This window comes from Salvia hispanica, chromosome 6 (genome assembly GCF_023119035.1).
Source record: "Salvia hispanica cultivar TCC Black 2014 chromosome 6, UniMelb_Shisp_WGS_1.0, whole genome shotgun sequence".
NCBI classification, from domain to species: domain Eukaryota; kingdom Viridiplantae; phylum Streptophyta; class Magnoliopsida; order Lamiales; family Lamiaceae; genus Salvia; species Salvia hispanica.
Window position 1 is genome coordinate 47602475 of NC_062970.1, and position 15573 is coordinate 47618047.

General features: G+C 38.3%; 4 protein-coding genes across 6 annotated transcripts; 2 read left to right on the forward strand and 2 right to left on the reverse strand.

The window, feature by feature from the left end:
* Window positions 1-1991: 1991 nt before the first annotated feature.
* On the forward strand, window positions 1992-4707 carry LOC125192372. The gene is made up of 2 exons (XM_048089909.1): window positions 1992-2426; window positions 3835-4707. The coding sequence occupies exons 1-2, from the start codon at window positions 2099-2101 to the stop codon at window positions 4527-4529; spliced, it is 1023 nt and encodes a 340-aa protein (XP_047945866.1). The 5' UTR covers window positions 1992-2098; the 3' UTR covers window positions 4530-4707.
* A 271-nt stretch (window positions 4708-4978) lies between these two features.
* On the reverse strand, window positions 4979-7514 carry LOC125195609 (receptor kinase-like protein Xa21). Its single transcript, XM_048093743.1, has 2 exons — window positions 5510-7514; window positions 4979-5446 (listed from the first exon to the last, which is right to left on the reverse strand). The coding sequence occupies exons 1-2, from the start codon at window positions 7512-7514 to the stop codon at window positions 5103-5105; spliced, it is 2349 nt and encodes a 782-aa protein (XP_047949700.1). The 3' UTR covers window positions 4979-5102.
* Window positions 7515-7666: 152 nt separating this feature from the next.
* Window positions 7667-8724, reverse strand: LOC125195610 (probable leucine-rich repeat receptor-like protein kinase At1g35710). Its single transcript, XM_048093744.1, has 2 exons — window positions 7917-8724; window positions 7667-7827 (listed from the first exon to the last, which is right to left on the reverse strand). The coding sequence occupies exons 1-2, from the start codon at window positions 8722-8724 to the stop codon at window positions 7667-7669; spliced, it is 969 nt and encodes a 322-aa protein (XP_047949701.1).
* Window positions 8725-11172: 2448 nt separating this feature from the next.
* Window positions 11173-14438, forward strand: LOC125197231 (external alternative NAD(P)H-ubiquinone oxidoreductase B4, mitochondrial). Of its 3 annotated transcripts, none has more exons than XM_048095946.1 (10): window positions 11173-11337; window positions 11705-11999; window positions 12216-12404; window positions 12471-12721; window positions 12798-13017; window positions 13219-13323; window positions 13409-13666; window positions 13740-13861; window positions 14118-14237; window positions 14335-14438. In XM_048095946.1, exons 1-10 carry the CDS (start codon window positions 11249-11251, stop codon window positions 14420-14422), a joined length of 1737 nt encoding a protein of 578 aa, XP_047951903.1. In that variant the 5' UTR covers window positions 11173-11248; the 3' UTR covers window positions 14423-14438. The 3 variants fall into 3 exon arrangements, with proteins under 3 accessions (XP_047951903.1, XP_047951904.1, XP_047951905.1); XM_048095947.1 differs by having other exon boundaries at window positions 11705-11978; window positions 12198-12404; XM_048095948.1 differs by having other exon boundaries at window positions 11705-11978; window positions 12204-12404.
* The last annotated feature ends 1135 nt before the right edge of the window (window positions 14439-15573 follow it).

A 15573-nucleotide genomic window follows, 5' to 3' on the forward strand; every position in this document is an offset into this window, starting at 1 on the left:
TGCTAAAGAGCTCAATCTTCCTCTCTATTATATCATCATATGCCTAACTAGTAAAAATTTCCATTGTAATATGAAGCAACCAATCGTTCAGGGTTGGTTGGTGTTCCTTCAATAAACTTCGATGCTTCTGAAATGCGTCTCCACAGCCCCCGTCTTCCTGTTTTCCCTAGAGTGTATTCATAACATGACCAAGATCCATATTTACGATAACCGCATATAATCTTATATTGTTCGCTTATTCTACTTACTCTAAATTGGAACATGAATTTAAAGCCACCGACAATCTTATGCTTAGGCTTAGGCAGAGGAAGCTTGATATACTCACGAGTCATTGAATTGATTATGAAAAGATGATTATAGTATTTATCCCTCACGAACATCAAACCATAATGTGACCATTCGCCCCAAATATTCCATAGACATAGAAGGCATGGACCATGACACTTGAATGTGAGAACCGGTTTCCGAGGCGAAAACCCTTGAATAATAACGTGTCATGATTTACAAACATACTTGCACGTTATAATGCTTTTAATCGGGAGTCTTCCCAAGATATCTAGCGTCAGCTCTCGCGGTAGATTCGTAAACAAACCCAAATCTCCCTTCATTGATGCAAAAAAAAAAATATTAGGTCAACCGAAGAAAAAACTATTCTTGTAATTCAATTTATAATCGATTCATCATAAATAATAGGGTTTGATTAGAATCAAGTAAACCTTAAACTCTTCTGGTAAAGCCTTGAAGCAGCATAATCCCATTGCTTCTTTCTTTCTTCTTCTAGATTTTAGATTACCGTAATTTTACACGTATTTATATGATAGTATGTGTGAAAATATTATATAGATGGATTTGATATTGAGAAAAAATCGGAATCTAAAAAGTTTCATAGGAGGATTCTGGTTTTATAAATTATCATACTATTAATTTGTTGAGTTTACAACTAAAATTTTGGTGCTAACATAGTTAAATATAAATCATAATGCAAATTATAAATAATTTAGGAAAATATGATATTGTTTTGGTTCTCAACATGTAACGTTATTTTAATTTATACTCTGATATTGTGACATAAAAAGTCATTAAATTAATTTTTTTTAACTACAACGAACTATGTTCTACAAATTAAAAATTTAATCATAAAAATTAGTATGAATTTTGGAATTTTCACAATCAATCATTTGGTATCAATCAAATCGCTCATATATAAATAAATTTCTTACTTTTCTTTCTTCTTTTATGTTAAATCTTACAATTTTCAGAATATTAACAAAAAGAATGTTTCCAAACTCCAATTATTGACACATAATATCATATTTCATCATTTTATTTTGGCTAAATTATCATATACTAAGATACAAAAAAATGTTCAAATTCTGATTTGTCTTCCACTTCTAAAAGTTTAGAAAGTACTCACGAAAAAAAAATTCAGAATTTTTACGTTCTTCTCTTTCTAGCAAAATATAAATGGATGTGCTACCGATTTAAAATACGTTGATAACATAATTAAACATTGGCGTTTTGCCCAATACCATTTTATCCACATATTTGAACTGGCCACCGTCAAAAGGAAATAGTATTCCTCCGTCCATGAAATTTTGTTATGTTTTTTCATTTCGGTCCGTCCATAAAATTTATCACATTTAACATTTTACTATTTTTATAGTGGACACTACATTCCACTAACTTATTTTCACTCATATTTTATTACAAAACTACTTTAAAAGTAGGACTCACATTCTATCAATTTTTTCAATCCACTTTCATTACGTTTCTTAAAATTCGTATCCGATCAAACTGTGATAAAATTTGAGGGACGGAGGAAGTACGTGATAATTGCAAAATTTTCATCTTTCTTAATTTATTTTTCAGTTTTTATAACCAGAATTAGATCTTCCTTATTTATTCAACACTTTACTCTCTTATTTGTGCATAATTTAAATAGTTATTCATTTTCTTTTCTTTCCCAAAACAATTAAAAAAACTTTTAAAATTAATCCCTTATGCAGAGTCTTCGAAAACCCCTATCCTTCACCGTCGTCACCAAAATTCATCAATGGCGAAATTCCGAATCCTCTGAAATCCCCAAACCCGTCAAATCATGTCGACCGCGCTCTCAACCCTCTTCTCCAAAGCCCCAATCAAGCTCTTCCAGCCTCAAATTCCCCCCCAATTTCGCCACCGCAACGCCCAATTCCCGTCGCCGCTGGCCGAAAAGGCGAAGCCTTTGAGCAAAATCCAGATTTCCCACAGCTTTTACGGCTCATTCGGGAAATCCATTGATGGGTTTCCAGTGAATAGAAGTGGGTTTGTGGTGAAAGCTGAAAATGAAGAGAAGGATATTCGTGGAGAGAGCACTATGCCGGAGAGATTCAGATATTTGACTAAGGAAGCTCCTGATAAGCCTGTTAGATGGCCCTTGCTCATTGGTGAGATTAATTAATTTTGCTTCTTTTTAGTGTGTGTGTGTGTGAAATGTGTGTGAATTTATGATTGGATTCTTGATTTTGGAGTTGATTTATGGTTATTGTTGTTTTTGCTTTATTTAGCTTCAAGATGACTTGAGAGCTTGTAGAATGTAACGGGATTTTATGCATTGTTGTTTTCTGAGTTAACGGAGAGCGTATAAAGGAGATAGATTGATGATTTTATTTTAGAAATGTGTCAATTAGAGAGACATAATGAAAGGAAAATGTGTCGTTTTGAGTGGGATGGAGGGAGTATATGCGATGGATGATTTTTTCTATTAAGCAAAATAGATGAAATGTTTGGCATGTGTGATTGTGAAATGCTACCTTTGTTCCACTCTCAGTGACGTATTTCTAGTTCAACAATGGATTTTATGCAGTGTTGTTTTGGGAGTTTGAGAAGATATAAATTTGAAGGGAAATGCTTCAATTTGCGTGGGACAAATCAAAAGGGAAGTGAATGCTTTAGTCAGAGTGGGAACGGAGGGAGTAGTAGAGAATTTGAGGGATATAATCAAGTTCTTTGTTGAGCTAAAGATGCATAATTTTCACTATAATCTTTCTTTAATGGGACTGAAGTTTTTAGGTAAAATGAATGAGGTAGCTAATCGAAACAAGCCTTACTACCAAAGCTGATCTTTTTTTTTCCGACTGAGGAGCAGCTCGATTTCTAGTTCGTAGGATGGTATTTCGATTTGCAACTCTTGAGTATCCATAATAAGATCGGATTTCGTGGCTAAGTGCTCATTCAGTTTCGTTAGGATTTTTTGGGATTTTTTGTATGTGTACAGATTTTGATTGTTGATTGTTCATAGCTGTTTCTTGGTTTTAGGATGCTTACATAGTTTCATGATGATACAATACACCTTAGTTTGGAATCTGCCAAAGGGAAAAACTTGACCTTTCTTCGGTTTCTGTTTGTTTTATGCTTATGAAGCTGCGAGTTTTACTGGTGTCTAAACTTTGTCATCTTTCTGAAATAGTATCCGTCTAGTTTCCCGTAGAGGGAAATGTAGTTTGGGATTCTGTCACAGGTTTTTGATCCGAGTTTTGTAGTTTGAATGGTGGAGGTGTTACAACATATAAGGATCTCTGAGTTCTTGCCACGAACTCATGATTTCTTCCGTACAAACTCACTCTTAGGTGGTAATGTCTAGGTGCACGGACTGTGAGGTCTCGTGCAGGGGCAATTTTAATGTTTCGGAGCTCTATTTGTTGATGCTTTTTTATATGTATTGCGAAATTTCATCTATTCTGTTTCTATTTTGAGTGTCATATTATCCTTTGTGATCTCTAAACAGTTTAGATGCTTTCTTTTAACTTCCAATGCAATTCTCCGTTGAATGATTTCGATATCGTTTTCTCCCAGTGCTGGCGTTCTTGCTGTATGCTTGGAGAACCGTCTTGTGGGAACTATCAAACTGGAGAAATGCTCTCGGAGCTCTAGCGTGGTTCTCGGGTTACATCTCGAAGCTGGTGTTGGCCTTCGTATTCCATTTCATCGGAGATCCCCTCACCTCCACAATCCGCCTAGTGGAGACAGCCTTCTACAGTATCCGATCCTTCTACTCTGGCATAGTCGCGTACGCTCCAATCCCGGAGCTGACACAGATCATCGTGCTGACATCCGCCGTGCTCGCCGTCGCGGAGGCCGCTTCCCCGGACTCCGTGAACAGCCAGCCGTATCTCCTCACGCTGGCCGGCCTGGTCGGCTTCGCTGCTGTCAGGAACTACATCACTGAGCTCTTCTTCTGGACGCTGCTCGTGGGCATGTTCTGTTTCGCTAGGTTTGCGAAGAAGAGAGACTACGTGTCGTCCGCGCTTCCCGTTGCCGCAGTGTTGGCTGCCGTGGGCGAGCCGTGGGTCAGAGTCGCCGTGATCGGCTCCTACTTGGCCTTGGCTGTCTTCCACCACGCCCAGAGCTCGGGAGGCGCAAGGGACGATGCAACCACCCGAGCTATAGAAAGGGCCCCGGTCCCGCTGCTGCTCGCTGCGCTGGCGATAGGCGTTCGAGTCGCGGCGAACTGGGCCGGGTACCGGCATTTGACATGGATGATTGTTTAGGAAATCTTTACATTAAATTTAAAGACCGCACCACGAATGAGTCGAACCGAACCTATTTAGTTCATGTTGGCAGGTATGGTAGGGGAAATTTTGAGAAAATAGAAAAGTATTATCTTCATGTTTTGTTTCTTGTTGTATTTATCTTACAACTACTTAATAGAAGTGGTTAATTGTCAAATACTATTATATTAAGTAATATTTTCATATCAAATGACCTAAAAAAGGTTTTCCATAATAATTGGTGAGATTAGAGAAATTCTAGTAACGAGGATACGGATACTCAATCATACTCCTTCTGTCTCATTAAATATGCAATATTTGCTTTTCGGCACAGGATTTTATGTAGTGTTGTTTTGTGAGTTAATGAAGAGAGAGTAAAGTAAGAGAGAAGAAAAAGTAGAAGAGTATTGTTTCTATTTTTAGAAACGTTTCATTTTTAATGGGACAGACCAAAAAGGAAAACGTTTCATTTCTAATGGGACAGAGGAAGTACTATATTATCGTATCTATCGTGATAGATAAACGACAGCCTATAGATAGAAGCAAACTAACCTAACAAATGTGATATAGTCTTCATTCCGAAAATCGGTGCTTGATTTTCTGCAGCTCTGCTAGAGCTTCTTTCATGTTAATCCTGTCACTAGGAGAGTCTGCTGAGCACATGAAAGCCAACTCCAATATGGATGATGTGCATTCCACAATTCTGTCGCCATGTTCTTCCTCAACATTTGTGAGTAAATTGACATCTATAACTTGATATGTTGATTGTGGAACTGAGCTTTGAATCCAACTCTTTAAGCTTAGATCACCAGCAAACATATCGTCGCTTGGTCTTTTTCTCGTAAAGGTTTCCATCAATAGCACCCCATAGCTGTAGACATCGCATCTTGTGGAGACTAGCCCTTGTAAACCGTACTCTGCATCACAGAATAAAATCATTATTTAGTTAAAAGAACAATCAATGAAGAATAACAATTCACCTGGAGCAATGTAGCCCAATGTCGCCAGGGTGTTTGTTATCAAGACGCTCTCTCCCTCGCCCAACAGTTTTGATACACCAAAATCGCTCACGCGAGCAACCATGTCGTCATCTAACAAGACATTACTAGGCTTCAAGTCGCAATGAACGATTGCAGTGGAGTAGTCATGGTGAAGATATTCCAACGCAGACGCCACATCAATCGCTATGTTCAACCTCTGTACGAAATCCAAGAAATAGTTGTGCGAATACAACCATTTGTCAAGGTTTCCCTTTGGCATGTATTCAAGTACCAAAGCCTTGAATTCTTCATTGGAGCAGCTGCTTATGACTCTGACCAAATTCCTATGACGAATGCTGCGTAGAACTTCACACTCAACGTCGAATCTGCTCCTGAAACCACCTTCCGATTGCTGTTTAAACACCTTTACAGCAATGGCACTCCCATCTTCGAGAATCCCTCTATAAACAGAACCAGAGCTTCCCACGCCTAGTAAATTGCTTTCGTTGAATTGTTGAGTAGCTCGTAAGAGTTCATAATACGAAATTCTTTCCGGTACAACCGACAAAGTTGCATCAGTTGCTTTAGCATTCCTTCTGTTTCTGAGGAAAACAAATCCCAAACACAGAATTGTGGTAAAAACCACAACCCCTACTAGAATGAACAAAGCAAATTCTACCTTCTTCCTCTTTGATCTGTGTTTTTGGACAACAGGACAAGGTGCGACGCCGAATCTTGAAACTCCACATAGTGCTTTATTACCCTTGAAGGATTCCATTGTGAAGTTCACAAAACAACCACCACTGGGAATTTCTCCACTCAGGGCATTGAAAGAGACGTTGAGATCGTCGAGGTGTTGAAGTTTCTGCAAAGATTTTGGCACCGAACCAGAGAGGTTGTTAAAGGAGAAGTCCAGAGTTTCCAAACTTGTCATCCCCCCGATGGAGTCTGGAATTGAACCTTCAAGTCTGTTATGTGCTAAACAAAGTTCAACCAAATTTTGCAAACTACCAAATGTGCTTGGGATAGACTTTGACAATTGATTCATCGATATATTTATAGAAATGGCTGCAGCTAAATTACCTACCTCTGGAGGTAGGAATCCGGTCAATGAATTACCGGATAAGTCTAGCATCAGCAGATCCTTCAGCCGCCACAAGCTTGACGGTATGGTTGAAGTCAGCATGTTAGAGTCTAGGAAAAGTCTGCGTAAGGATGAGACATTTCCTAAACATTTTGGAATTCCACCTGACAATTGATTTACACTCAAACTCAATTCGAAGAAGCTGTGTAAATCACACAGACCATATGGAATGTAGCCTCTCATGTTGTTGTCATCTAACAGTAAGCCCTGGAGGTACGACAAATGCTTTAGTGTAGTCGGAATATTACCAGACAAGTGATTGTTGCTTAAAGAGAGTTTAACCAAGCTGGTCATGTTCCCGATTTCGGCAGGAATCGTTCCCTTTAATCTGCAGCCAAACGCACCGAATATTTGTAGGTGGGAGGACAAGTTCCCAATGGAAGATGGAAGTGTGCCATCAAGTGGATTTTCACTAATGTCCAAATTATTCAACAATCTGCAGTTTGTCAATGAAGTAATGAAGCTCACTTCTGAAGATGATGATCCGGTCGTCAAATTGTTGCCTGCCACGTTCAATAATTCCAGATATCTTAGGCTTCCGAGAGAGTGAGGCAATATGCCTGTGAATCTGTTAACACTGAGATCCAGATGTATGAGCTGGGAACAGTTGGAAATGGAGTCCAGTATTCGTCCGCTGATGTCATTACCACTAAGGTAGATATATCGAACGAAAGGAGAGCCGCTGCAGATGTCAGCTGGAAGAGCACCTCTCAGACCAGTTGATGTAAGTGAAAGAACTCCAAGTGTTGAGATGTTAAAAATCTCAGGTGGAACTGAACCACTCAACATGTTCATGTCTAGGTCCAGTTCTTCCAGCCTGTGAAGACGTTGGCCGAGTTCTCTTGGTATAGCGCCTGTCATACCAAAAAATATATAAATGATGATTCTACTGTAGTTTCATCGTTAGATGATAATTTTTATATGAAAGAAGCAAGAACTAAAGAATAATAAAATGAGAAAAATGTTTTGATAAATTGAACAATGAGAGATATAATGTATTCCTTAGTCTCTCATTAAATGGTGTTTATACCTGTGAACTTGTTGTTGTCGAGATCCAGCTTTGTTAGCATTGTAAGATTCCCAAGTTCTCTTGAAAGGTTCCCATAAAGTTTATTTCTCCATAGTTGTAAAGCTTGCAATGAAGAGATATTGAAGATACTGAGGGGCAATGTGCCTGTGAAAAGATATATGACTTGGATTTGAAACTTTCACAAAAACAAAGCAAAATCTTATATTTGTATACTTGCAGGAAGTGAATTATACCAGTTAAATGGTTGTCTGGGAGCTGTAGAAGTTGGAGAGATTTTAAATCTCCAATCGATGCGGGTATCTGTCCACTAAAATAATTGATGCCCAACGACAGATGCTTAAGTTGCGAACATCCCGACAGATTTGATGGAATTTGGCCACTCAGTTGATTTTCACCAAGGTAAATTATTTCAATAGATGGAAGGTTGGCACACAGATCATTTGGAAGATTGCCACTCAATTCATTTGATACTAAAGATAAAGCTCTTAAGGTAGATATGTTAAATAGTGAAGATGGTATGTTGCCTGAGAGATGATTGTCTTGAAATGCCAAATATTCCAGTCTTTGAAGTCCAGACATCTCTGGTGGGATTATTCCTTCAAGTGAATTGGAAGAAAAATCAAGATGATACAGATTTGTTAAGTTGGAGATTGATTTTGGAATAGAACCTGTGAAACTGTTGTTTCTCAGAGATAAGTACTCGAGTTTAGGTAAGAAAGACAACCATGATGGTATAATGCCTGAGAGATGATTATATTGAAATGCCAAATATTGCAGTCTTTGAAGTTTACACATCTCTGGTGGGATTATTCCTTCAAGGGAATTTTGAGAAAAATCGAGGTAAGACAGATTTGTTAAGTTGGAGATGGATTCTGGAATAGAATCTGTGAAACTGTTATTTGTCAGAGATAAGTAGTGGAGTTTATGTAAGAAGGACAACTGGTTAGGCAAAGTGCCTGTGAAATTGTTTCCTCCAAGGTCGAGTGAAACGAGGAAGGAGAGGTTTCCGAGGTGTGGTGGAATGGTGCCGGAGAGGCCCATGTTTGAGATGTTTAGGGCAGCGACTCTGTGGTGGCGCGTGCTGCATCTGACACCGATCCAACTGCAAACGGAGCTTGATTTAGTCCAATTTGTGGTGAGTAGGGGATGAGGGTCTGAGGCAATGTGAGATTTTAGTGCTAGGAGGGAAGACTGATCAGTGGCAAGACTGGTGAATGTTTTGGCTGTGCCAGACTTTTGGGAAGTTAGTAGTAAAATTACTGAAACTGCAAAGATGTAATGTGAAGTTTTCTCCATGGCTGCAAATGTGGTGGAGTGTTCTCAGCAGCAGTGCCACACTAAATAGAATGGACTCTAGTGTTATCGAATGTGTAAGACAACGGATGTGGATTTGTAGACTAATCGAGCTTTTTCTCATAATGGATTAGTTTGGTCTGTGATCGACTAGTCTGGTCTGTAATATTGGTGCTTTAAAGGGCTGCGATCACCTGTTGTGGTGGGGCGCATGGCAGGGGCTGTTGTCCCTCACACCCCATTATTTTATAAGAAAAATATTAATTTTATTTAATGAATAAAATAATATGGTGTGATGGACAGCAGGGCGGTTGTGCACCCTCCACGGCATGGGATCTCATCCCTGCTTTAAATGGTGTCCTAGGGAAGAAGTCAACTCTGAATAACAAGGACCAAAGGGGCACTAAGATAGGGGATTGATTGCTACGGCCTTCAATGCAAGAAAATGTGTTCCTCTTTAGCTGTGTACTTTTCTCTGACTTATAAATTCAAATACATGTGGTAGAAAATTTTGCCCCTCAAAGTAGAGAATTTGAAAAGTACTACACGAACTCATTCCACTGACTAATTCCGTTCGCATATCATTTACAAACTCATTTCACTTGTATATCATTTAAAACTAATATATGTATGAGTGAGATTTATATTCCACTAACTTTCTTTCACTCGCTTTTCTTGGCAATTCTTAAAACCAGTGCCGGAAAGAAATGGAGACTCTTATTCGCGGACGAAGGGAATAATATGTTAAAAAAAACTTTTATTAATCACACAACTTTAAAATAATTATAAAAAATATACTCCCTCTGTCCCATTAGAAATGAAACGTTTGCTTTTTCACACGTGTTTTGAAAAAATAATAATAAATAGTTAAAGTGGAGAAAGAATAAAGTAACAAAAAGAGAATAATATAAAGGGGACTCTCCTCTACATTATTCTCTCTCTTACTTTATTTTTTCAACACTTTAGTTATTTATTACTCCCTCCGTCCCATTGAAGATGACCCACTTTCCTTTTTGGTTTGTCCCAATCAAGATGACCCATTACTTAAAATGGAAACACCTTTATCTCTACTTTATTCCTTCTCTCTTACTTTACTCTCTCCTCTTACCACACAAAATATAACTGCATAAAATCTCGTGCCGCCCAAGAAAGGGGTCATCTTCCTTGGGACGGAGGGAGTATAATTTATCCAAAACAATTGCGCAAAAGTAAACGTTGCATTTTTAATGGGACGGAGGGAGTATAAAATAACTTTATTGACTAAATAAGGTGGTAGGACACTAAGAACCTATTACTTCCTGAGATAGTATTCCACTGAGATTTTCTCCATAAACCTAAATTATAAGGGCATTGACAATAAGACTATCCTATTTTCAGCCTCATTTTCATCTATCATTTATTTCGCCATTTATGTTTTTTCCCTTTTAATTTTTGATTTAGAAAATTAAATAATATAGATTAAAATATAAATTTGATTTAAAAAAACACTATGATGATAATATGTTTACCTGATTAAAATTCCTATGTTTAACTTCAATTGTTACGCACCCTATTGATAAAGATAAAATAAGAATGAATGTATTTAGAGATATATTAATGTATTAGAATAAAATGTAAAACACAAAAAAATAAAAAATAAAAAATTTGATTACAGCCATATTTTGCAGCTGAAAAACGCTGCGATACTGCTTGAAATCAGCTGCAAAACGGGGCATGCCACAGTTGCAGCTAATTTTCCGGCAGCCTCCATTTGCAGCGAGTCGCAATAAGGCCGTGAAACGTGGCTTTATTGCGTATGTCCTAAAGAGAATGAAAATATATACTTATAAATAGAAAAATCCATCAATTGAAGCAATATATAGAAATTTAATACCAATTGTACAATTTTACGATATGTTACACGTCTAATATTTTTCAGTACTATTTTTTAAAAATCACGTGTAATTGAAATTAAGTTAATATTACCTTAATAACAAAAAAAATTCAATAATTTGATCAACATACTTAGAAAATTGCAGATCCCAGATGGCGCATAGCTGAGGTTAATATTTCCCCACTGAGCTATTCTCTTGCAGTTCTTAGTGAATACATAAAAGAAATATCTAAATATACTAAGTTTATTTCCTTTTTTGCTTCAATAAACACCTTCCATTCATTCATACATACAAATATACTTACAATTTTTTAGAAAAACATGTATAGCTGTTGAAAAAGTAGAGAAGATTAAATTAAAGTTGGATTTGTTCTTGTATTTCAAGAAAGTGCTCATACAATGAGTGGCTACAGATTTTATCAGAAAGCTTCAGAGGCTTATTACAGCCGTCCAAATCTCTATAATTTGCTTGTAGTTTCTACTGTCAGGTTTGTATTTTTGTATTATTTTTTTTAATGTATTTTGTAGCTTTTTTTCATTTTAATTGGTCACATGTTCATAAACTTTTATGTTTGTAAACGATGATTTCTAACCCGCGTTAAAAAATGAACGATTATATCATAATTTGATATTTTTCTCAATTGTGCCGTGATCTCGGATTTGAGGAAAGTAAGTCTGACGTGGCAAATGGAAAATACACCCGGTCAAAGCCATGTCATTAATTTTATAAATTAAAATGGCGTCATTTAATTCACGTAGTCAGTCACGTTTTTAATTTTAGACACATGTACATGTGACGACGATAAATCAAAATACACGTGTTCTCTTATACTGATGTGGAGATTGCTTGTGAAGTGGTGGAGGGCTACTGGCATTCTCAAGCAGTAGCCCGGCAAGAACCGCGTACCCTGACGCTGGCGGGGCCCACGTCAGGAAGAAGAAGGTGGTGGTGCTGGGAACCGGTTGGGCCGGCACTAGCTTTCTCAAAGGCTTGAAACATCCTTCTCTTGAAGTCGAGGTTGTCTCTCCCAGAAACTACTTCGCCTTCACTCCTTTGCTTCCGAGCGTCACCAATGGCACCGTGGAGGCTCGCAGCATTGTCGAGCCAATCCGCAACATTGTCAGAAAGGTGAGGCTCATCGCGTTTACGGTAGCATCCCACCAAAAATATTCACATTCGTGGACTATACTGGTATTAATGCAGGATTGGTAAAGTATGACACAGAAAGAGAAAAATGGGCAAAGTAAGATAGAGAACGAGAAAAAGTTGTGAAAAAGTCTCCATAAATACTAATTTTGGTGGACAGACCAAAATGGAAACTGAAACTGTTTACGTTGTTTCTTGCAGAAAAAGTTCGGTGTTCAGTTCAGGGAAGCCGAATGCTACAAAATCGATACGAAAAACAAGAAGGTGCATTGCAAATCCACACCACAGAACAAAATAGGTGGGAGTGAAGACTTCACCGTGGATTACGACTACCTAGTGATAGCGATGGGGGCTCGTTCCAACACGTTCAACACCCCCGGTGTCGTTGAGCACACATACTTTCTAAAGGTAAATACACCACGCTTGTCTAGAGCGTAAACGGGATGCATTATACAATACATAAACACTTTGCAGGAAATCGAAGATGCGCAGAAGATAAGGAAAACGGTCATAGACTGTTTCGAGAGGGCAAGCTTACCGAACGTAAGTGAAGACGAAAGGAAGCGGATTCTGCATTTCGTAGTGGTTGGAGGAGGCCCGACCGGGGTGGAGTTCGCTGCTGAGTTTCACGACTTTGTCATCGAGGATTTAGCAAAGCTATACCCGAAGCTCAAGAGCTACGTTACAATCACTCTTCTTGAGGCTGGAGACAACATTCTCAACATGTAAAGAGACTTCAAAAACACGGTTAAACCGTATATGTTGCGTTCGTGCATTGATGCGTTTCGTGCTCGTTTGTAGGTTTGACAAGAGGATTACGCAGTTCGCGGAAGATAAATTCAAGAGGGACGGTATTAGCTTAAAACTCGGCTCGATGGTAACAAAAGTGACGGAGAAAGAGATATGCACGAAAGAGAGAGCTACCGGGCAGAATGTGTCTATACCGTACGGGATGGTTGTTTGGTCGACCGGTATTGGAACTCGGCCCGTTGTGATGGATTTCATGAAGGAGATTGGACAGGTTTGTGCTCTAAACCATCCAATTATACCTGCATGAATAAGAACTTGAGTAAAGGTCAATTTTGGTCCTAAACATATGACCAAAATACGAATTTGGTCCAAAGCATTCACCAGGTCCATAAAATTCGTATTATGTCATATGTTTATGACCAAAATTGATCTTTACTATAAGAAATATCACGCAACTTTCAAATGAAAGCAGAGCAATAGGAGAGTGTTAGCAACAGATGAATGGCTAAGGGTTGAAGGATGCGAAGACATATACGCGCTAGGCGACTGCGCTACTATCAATCAACGCAAAATCATGGTATATACGCGTTTCTCGAACGATACAATAAGTGATCAACAAATGTTTACTAATAAATCCAAACGGTGGATGAACGAATTACCAGGAAGACATTGCAGCGATCTTCAGCAAGGCGGACAAGAACAACACGGGAAAACTCAAGGCGGACGACTTCAACGAGGTGATCAACGACATAAGCGAGAGGTATCCGCAAGTGGTGATCCATTTGAAGAAGCAGCAGGTCAAGAACTTTCTCCAGCTTCTCAAGAATGCGCAAGGGGAAGACGAAATGGATATCGAGAAGTTCAAAGTAGCACTCTCGGCTGTCGATGCGCAGCTGAAAAATCTTCCTGCAACGGCACAGGTTCAAACGGATGCGTGATAATTTTGCGCATGATTTTTCGTCTACTGACGAAAAACCGGTTTCGTTATTATAGGTTGCTGCTCAGCAAGGCTCGTATCTCGCTGATTGTTTTAACCGAATGGACGACTGCGAGATAAATCCTGAAGGCCCGTTGAGGTTCCGGGGATCAGGAAGGCATCGCTTCAAGGCATTCAGGTAGAACCAGGAATATAGATTCTTGAAAGACTAAAGCTCATTTGTGGTAACATATGGTGATTTTACGATTTTGGTCCAAAATATTATCTTTTGCATTTTTGCATCCTAAACAAATAAAAACGGTCCGGAATTAGTCGATTTTGGATGCATCCGTCAAATTATTAACGGTCAACGACAATTAAGTGAATTTTGACTGGATTAACAACTTTTTATTATAATATTTACGATCCTAACACTTATCTTGTATAATTGCAAGGTACAAGCATCTAGGGCAGTTCGCCCCGTTGGGGGGCGAACAGACTGCAGCTCAGCTTCCGGGAGACTGGGTTTCGATAGGCCACAGCACGCAATGGCTCTGGTACTCGGTCTACGCCAGGTGACAATCTGCACAAGCACATACATTAGATTGCAAACATTTTATTATATACTGCCATGTTATGTCTACACTCACCGTTCGCGTGTATGTTGCGCAGCAAGCTAGTCAGCTGGCGGACGAGAGTGCTGGTGGTCACGGACTGGGTAAGGCGATTCGTATTCGGAAGAGACTCAAGTAAAATTTGAAATGAGCTGAGTTGTAATAAACTTTTTAGCTTATGCATTTCGACATAAACTTTTTACACTTATTTGTTACATTTTCTTAAAATTCGTATCGAGTCAATGAAAGATTTAATCCTAGACACAGAGAGCATAACACACTTAAATTTGATCTCTTTCCCTTTTTTATTCAAATATCGAGTTTGTCAAAATTGCCTAAAATTGCATTCAGTTCTTATTAAGTTGACGTTACGAAGAAATTGCACAAAAAACAAAGAAACTTCGCTACACACAATAAATTTAAGAGAACCAACGAGTAGCGAGCTTTGTCTGTGATACATTTCCCGCCAAAACGGAATCAATAAAAATCAAACAAATTACAAACAACTCACAATCCAAAGAAAGAACACTAAGAAAAGCATAAAGTGAAAATAAGATAACATAAGACATAGGTCACATTTATTATCAAAATAGTAAAAATATGATGAAAATTGTTGATAGCAGTTAGGCCGATCCATCGACACAGAGCCACTGGCCAACGAAGACTGAGTCACAGTTGATATTGGGATTGATGGCCAAGAAATCATCAAGTGAGAGATTGAAATCTTGAGCCACACTTGTGCATGTTTCACCACTCACTTGTCCATGGACCGAGTTGCAAACGACATCGGCGTCTTGCTTTTTGAATCCCACTGATCAAAGCGGGAGTAATTAGTAAAAGACGAAAGAATAGTTCGTTACATGCTCACTAGAGAGAGTAAAGAGTCAAAGCGAAAAATGGTCTCTTAAGAAATGAAGTTTTGAGAACCGTAATTTTATTATAAAAGATAAAGTGCGATTAATAAAAACCCGGTGATCAGATAATTATTGAAATAATTTGAAATATTATAGTAGTTTGATAAGCAATGTAAAATTACTGAATTCGTTGTGTAGTTAACTGCGGTAGAAAGAAAATTTGTTTTGAGATAATTCAGTTACACAACGAATTCAGTAATTTTTACGTAGTAAAAATGAGGAGATTAATTTAAAATAAGGAAAACTTACTGCCGCGGTTAACACTCTCAGCCGAAGAAATCATAAGAACAAGAGTGAAAAGGAGAGCCAATTTGAAGAAGGCATTGTTAGTTTGATGAGCCATTAATTTCTAATTAATGATATATATTTCTCAAAATGAATGT